The sequence below is a fragment of the Lampetra fluviatilis genome, unplaced genomic scaffold (assembly GCF_964198595.1).
Source record: "Lampetra fluviatilis unplaced genomic scaffold, kcLamFluv1.1 SCAFFOLD_672, whole genome shotgun sequence".
Lineage (NCBI taxonomy): Eukaryota > Metazoa > Chordata > Hyperoartia > Petromyzontiformes > Petromyzontidae > Lampetra > Lampetra fluviatilis.
In genome coordinates this window covers 45,245-52,500 of record NW_027621438.1, presented here as the reverse complement: position 1 = coordinate 52,500, position 7,256 = coordinate 45,245, and the positions used below count along the sequence as shown (strand labels likewise).

The 7,256-nt window shown below is 58.9% G+C and overlaps 1 protein-coding gene across 1 annotated transcript in view; it reads left to right on the top strand.

The window, feature by feature from the left end:
- LOC144955262 (uncharacterized) overlaps window positions 1-5,640 on the top strand; it is a gene marked incomplete at its 5' end in the record, with an annotated part of 8,765 nt that extends 3,125 nt beyond the window's left edge. The window contains one exon of the mRNA XM_078885540.1: window positions 3,668-5,640. Within this exon, the coding sequence (XP_078741666.1) occupies window positions 3,668-4,604 (937 nt within the window). The remainder of the gene's footprint in view (window positions 1-3,667) is intronic.
- Between the last annotated feature and the right edge of the window lie 1,616 nt (window positions 5,641-7,256).

The following is a 7,256-nucleotide window of genomic DNA, read 5'->3' as shown; positions in this document are numbered from 1 at the left end:
ACTCACCCACTCACTCACCCACTCACTCACCCACTCACTCACCCACTCACTCACCACTCACTCACCCACCCACCCACCCACCCACTCACCACTCACTCACCCACTCACCACTCACTCACCCACTCACTCACTCACCCACCCACTCACCACTCACTCACTCACCCACCCACCCACTCACCACTCACTCACTCACTCACCCACCCACTCACTCACCACTCACTCACCCACCCACCCACTCACCACTCACTCACTCACCCACCCACCCACTCACTCACTCACTCACCCACCCACCCACTCACTCACCACTCACTCACTCACTCACTTGCTCACCCACCCACTCACTCACTCACTCACCCACCCACTCACCCACCCACTCACTCACCCACCCACTCACTCACTCACTCACCCACCCACTCACTCACTCACCACTCACTCTCTCACCACTCACCCACCCACCCACTCACCCACCCACCCACTCACCCACTCACCCACTCACCACTCACCACTCACCACTCACCCACCCACTCACTCACTCACCCACCCACCCACCCACTCACTCACTCACTCACCCACCCACCCACTCACCACTCACTCACCCACCCACTCACCCACCCACTCACTCACTCACCCACCGACCCACTCACCACTCACTCACCCACCCACTCACCACTCACTCACCACTCACTCACCCACTCACCACTCACCCACCCACCCACTCACTCACTCACTCACCAACCCACCCACTCACTCACTCACTCACCCACCCACTCACTCACTCACCACTCACCCACCCCACCCACTCACCACTCACCCACCCACCCACTCACCACTCACTCACCCACCCACTCACTCACCACTCACTCACCCACTCACCACTCACCCACCCACCCACTCACTCACCCACCACTCACCCACTCACCCACCCACCCACTCACTCACTCACCCACCCACCCACTCACTCACTCACCCACTCACTCACCCTCTCACCACTCACTCACCACTCACCCACTCACCACTCACCCACCCACTCACTCACTCACCCACTCACCCACTCGCTCACCCACCCACTCACCACCCACTCACCACCCACTCACCACTCACTACTCACCCACCCACCCACCCACTCACTCACTCACTCACCCACCCACCCACCCACTCACTCACTCACCCACCCACTCACCACTCACTCACCCACCCACTCACCCACCCACGCACTCACCACTCACTCACCCACTCACCACTCACTCACCCACTCACCACTCACCACTCACCCACTCACCACTCACCCACCCACCCACTCACTCACTCACTCACCCACCCACCCACCCACTCACTCACTCACCCACTCACCCACCCACTCACTCACCACTCACCCACTCACCCACCCACTCACTCACCACTCACCCACTCACCCACCCACCCACCCACTCACTCACCCACCCACTCACTCACTCACCCACTCACTCACTCACTCACCCACCCACTCACCACTCACCCACCCACTCACTCACCCACCCACTCACTCACTCACTCACCCACCCACCCACCCACCCACCCACCCACCCACCCACTCACTCACCCACCCACCCACTCACTCACTCACCCACTCACTCACTCACCCTCTCACCACTCACTCACCACTCACCCACTCACCACTCACCCACCCACCCACTCACTCACCCACTCACCCACTCGCTCACCCACCCACTCACCACCCACTCACCACTCACCCACCCACCCACTCACTCACCCACCCACCCACTCACTCACTCACCCACTCACTCACTCACCCTCTCACCACTCACTCACCACTCACCCACCCACTCACTCACCCACTCACCCACTCGCTCACCCACCCACTCACCACCCACTCACCACTCACCACTCACCCACCCACCCACCCACTCACTCACTCACTCACCCACCCACTCACTCACTCACTCACTCACCCACCCACCCACTCACTCACTCACTCACCCACCCACTCACCACTCACTCACCCACCCACCCATTCAATCACTCAACCACCCACGCACTCACCACTCACTCACCACTCACTCACCACTCACTCACCACTCACCACTCACCCACCCACTCACTCACTCACTCACCCACCCACCCACTCACTCACTCATCACTCACTCACCACTCACCCACCCACTCACCACTCACTCACCCACCCACCCACCCACTCACTCACTCACCCACCCACTCACCACTCACTCACCCACCCACTCACTCACCACTCACTCACCACTCACCCACTCACCCACCCACCCACTCACTCACCCACCCACCCACCCACCCACCCACTCACCACTCACTCACCCACCCACTCACCACTCACTCACTCACCCACCCACCCACCCACTCACTCACCCACCCACCCACCCACTCACTCACCCACCCACCCACCCACCCACTCACCCACCCACCCACCCACCCACTCACCACTCACTCACCCACCCACTCACCACTCACTCACCCACTCACCACTCACTCACCCACTCACCACTCACTCACCACTCACTCACCCACTCACCACTCACCCACTCACTCACCCACCCACCCACTCACTCACCACTCACTCACTCACCCACTCACCACTCACTCACCACTCACTCACTCACCCACCCACTCACTCACCACTCACTCACCACTCACTCACCCACTCACCACTCACTCACCCACTCACCCACTCACTCACTCACCCACCCACTCACTCACCACTCACTCACCCACTCACCACTCACTCACCCACTCGCTCACCCACCCACTCACTCACCACTCACTCACCCACTCACCACTCACTCACCCACTCACTCGCTCACCCACTCGCTCACCACTCGCTCACCACTCACCACTCACCCACCCACCCACTCACTCACCCACCCACCCACCCACTCACTCACCACTCACTCACCCACTCACCACTCACTCACCCACTCACCACTCACCACTCATCCACTCACCACTCACTCACCACTCACTCACCACTCACTCACCCACTCACCACTCACTCACCCACTCGCTCACCCACCCACCACTCACCACTCACTCACCCACTCACTCACTCACCCACCCACCCACCCACTCACTCACCACTCACTCACCACTCACTCACCACTCACTCACCCACTCACCACTCACCACTCACCCACTCACTCACCCACCCACCCACTCACTCACAACTCACCCACCCACTCACCACTCACTCACTCACCCACTCACCACTCACTCACCACTCACTCACCCACTCACCACTCACCACTCACTCACCCACTCGCTCACCCACCCACCACTCACTCACTCACTCGCTCACAACTCGCTCACCACTCACCACACCGCTCACCACGCTGCTCAACGCTCACCGCCCCGCTCACCACAACTCACCTGATTAGAGGGCTCCATGAGCAACGTCTAACACGTGTCTCCACCCCCCCCCCCCCCCCGTGTGTCTCTCCCCCCCGTGTCTCTCCCCCCGTGTCTCCCCCCCGTGTCTCCCCCCCGTGTCCCTCCCCCCGTGTCTCTCTCCCCCCGTGTCTCCCCCCCGTGTCTCCCCCCCGTGTCTCCCCCCCGTGTCCCTCCCCCCGTGTCTCTCTCCCCGTGTCTCTCTCCCCGTGTCTCTCCCCCCGTCTCTCTCTCCCCCCGTGTCCCTCCCCCACAGTCGTTCAGCCTCCATCAGCTCGGGCTCTGGCAGCCCCTCCCCTCCCCTGCACCACCTCCTACAGCACGCTGCTGGTGGCGGTGGTGGCGGTGGTGGCGGTGGTGCCCACCACCACCACCACCACAACAGCAGCAGCAGCAGCCAACAACAACAACAGCAGCACAACCGCCACCACCACCACGGCCGCAGCAGCGGCGGCAGCCACCACAACCACCACAACCACCACAACGCCACCACCACCGCCCAACAACAACAGCAACAACAACAACTCTCCTCCTCATCATCCTCCTCATCCTCCTCTGCGGGTGGTGGTTGTGTGGTGGAGACACGGGGGCGGAGACAGCCGCCACCACCGCCACCACCGCCACCACCACCACCTCCTCCTCGTGCCTACGCCGAGTGCAACGAGACGCTGGCCCAGGGGAGGGGCCGTGCGGGGGGCGGCTCCTCCAAGCGGCAGCAGTCGTCGTCACGGCGATCTCCGTCCCGGTCGCCCCCGGCAACCTCCTCGTCCTTGTCGTCGTCAAGGCGACGCTCGGCGTCGTCCTCGCTCGGCAAAGAGCGCAGCCGTGGCGGCAGGGGTGAGCGTGGGGGTGAGCGCGGGGGTGAGCGCGGGGGTGAGCGCGGGGGTGAGCGTGGCGGGGAGAGAGGCGGGGAGAGGGGTGAGCGTGGCGGGGAGAGAGGCGGGGAGAGGGGTGAGCGTGCGGGTGAGCGTGGGGGTGAGCGTGGTGGTGAGCGTGGTGGTGAGCGTGGTGGTGAGCGTGGTGGTGAGCGTGGTGGTGAGCGTGCGGGTGAGCGTGGGGGTGAGCGTGGGGGTGAGCGTGGGGGTGAGCGTGGGGGTGAGCGGCCTGCCACGTCGTCCTTGTTGAGGGATCACCGGCTCCCGAGAAAGTCGAGTGGCAAGCGGCATGAGGAGAGAGGTCACCACCGCCACTAGGGGGGGGAGGGGGGGGTGGTGAGTGGTGAGAGTGTGGGTGAGTGAGTGTGTGAGTGTGTGGGTGAGTGAGTGAGTGAGTGGGTGAGTGAGTGTGTGGGTGAGTGAGTGAGTGTGTGGGTGAGTGAGTGAGTGTGTGTGTGAGTGAGTGAGTGTGTGAGTGTGTGGGTGAGTGAGTGAGTGAGTGAGTGGGTGAGTGAGTGGGTGAGTGAGTGAGTGAGTGTGTGCGTGTGTGAGTGAGTGTGTGGGTGAGTGAGTGAGTGTGTGTGTGAGTGAGTGTGTGGGTGAGTGAGTGTGTGGGTGAGTGAGTGTGTGTGAGTGAGTGAGTGTGTGGGTGAGTGAGTGAGTGAGAGTATGGGTGAGTGAGTGTGTAAGTGAGTGGGTGAGTGAGTGAGTGGGTGAGTGAGTGTATGAGTGAGTGATTGTGTGAGTGAATGTGAGTGAGAGAGTGAGTGAGTGAGCGAGAGTATGGGTGAGTGAGTGTATGAGTGAGTGAGTGTGGAAGTGAGTGGATGAGTGTGAGTGTATGAGTGGGTGAGTGAGTGAGTGGGTGAGTGAGTGGGTGAGTGAGTGTGTGAATGAGTGAGTGTGTGAGTGAGTGTATGAGTGAGTGAGTGTATGAGTGAGTGTATGAGTGAGTGTATGAGTGAGTGAGTCTATGAGTGTATGTGTGAGTGTGTGTATGAGTGAGTGTGTGAATGAGTGAGTGTGTGTATGAGTGAGTGTATGAGTGAGTGAATGAGTGAGTGAGTCTATGAGTGTATGTGTGAGTGTGTGTATGAGTGAGTGTGTGTATGAGTGAGTGTGTGTATGAGTGAGTGTGTGTATGAGTGAATGAGTGAGTCTATGAGTGAGTGAGTGTATATGTGTGAGCGAGTGAATGAGTGAGGGTTGTGGTGGTGGTGTCGTGAACACCATCGCCACTGGGGGAGACAGCGCGGGGGTCGTCCGTGTGTGCCGCTGCCTTACAGCGGCACACTTGCCCCTACAGTCTGCGTTGGGCTACACGGGGATTGGGGACACCTTTGTCTTTGTGAACGGGAGGGGGAGGGAGGGGAGGGAGGGGGGGGAGGGGGGGGGGCTGAGGGGGGTTTTTACGGTTTGAAATTATTTCACTCGGACAAAAAATAAAAAAAACCCATTGCCGGAAATGAACACGAGGTGTGAGTCTGTGGGTCTCTGTGTGAGTCTCTGTGTGGCGAGTGTGTGAGTCTGTGGGTCTCCGTGTGGTGAGTGTGGTGAGTCTGTGGCTCTCTGTGGTGAGTCTGTGGGTCTCTGTGTGAGTCTGTGGGTCTCTGTGTGAGTCTGTGGGTCTCTGCGTGAGTCTGGGTCTCTGTGTGAGTGGTGAGTCTGTGGGTCTCTGTGTGAGTCTGTGGGTCTCTGTGCGAGTCTGTGGGTCTCTGTGTGAGTCTGTGGGTCTCTGTGCGAGTCTGTGGGTCTCTGTGAGTGTGGTGAGTCTGTGGGTCTTTGTGTGGTGAGTCTGTGGGTCTCTGTGAGTGTGGTGAGTCTGTGGGTCTCTGTGAGTGTGGTGAGTCTGTGGGTCTCTGTGTGGTGAGTCTGTGGGTCTCTGTGAGTGTGGTGAGTCTGTGGGTCTCTGTGAGTGTGGTGAGTCTGTGGGTCTCTGTGTGAGGTGAGTCTGTGGGTCTCTGTGTGGTGAGTCTGTGGGTCTCTGTGAGTCTGTGGGCCTCTGTGTGTGTGTCACTGTGTGTCTGTGTCACTCTGTCTCTCTCTGTGTCTGTGTGTCTCTGTGTGTGTGTCACTGTGTGTCTGTGTCACTCTGTCTCTCTCTGTGTGTGTGTCACTGTGTGTCTGTGTCACTCTGTCTCTCTCTGTGTCTGTGTGTCTCTGTGTGTGTGTGTGTGTCTCTGTGTGTCTGTGTCACTCTGTCTCTCTCTGTGTCTGTGTGTCTCTGTGTGTGTGTGTGTGTGTCTCTGTGTGTGTCTCCGTGTCTGTGTTTTGCGTCTCAAATTTGCTTGAACCTGATGTCGACTGCTTGTGTTGCAATCGAAACGTCGACCTCCATTGGTCAACTCTTCTCCACGCGACTTCACAGACAGAACCAGAGTCGTTCCTGCACTCACCCAACGCATCAACTTTAAAAATGTCTCTCTCTGTGTGTGTCTATGTTGTGTGTCTCTCTCTGTGTCTCTGTGTCTCTCTCCGTGTGTCTCTGTGTGTCTCTCTCCGTGTCTCTGTGTGTCTATGTTGTGTGTCTCTCTCTGTGTCTCTGTGTCTCTCTGTGTGTCTATGTTGCGTCTCTGTGTGTGTGTGTCTCTGTGTGTCTCTCTCTGTGTCTCTCTCCGTGTGTCTCTGTGTGTCTATGTTGTGTGTCTCTCTCTGTGTCTCTCTCCATGTGTCTGTGTGTCTATGTTGTGTGTCTCCGTGTGTCTCTGTGTGTCTATGTTGTGTGTCTCTCTCCGTGTGTCTCTGTGTGTCTATGTTGTGTGTCTCTCTCTGTGTGTCTCTCTCCATGTGTCTCTGTGTGTCTATGTTGTGTGTCTCCGTGTGTCTCTGTGTGTCTATGTTGTGTGTCTCTCTCTGTGTGTCTCTCTCCATGTGTCTCTGTGTGTCTATGTTGTGTGTCTCCGTGTGTCTCTGTGTGTCTATGTTGTGTGTCTCTCTCCGTGTGTCTCTGTGTGTCTATGTTGTGTGTCT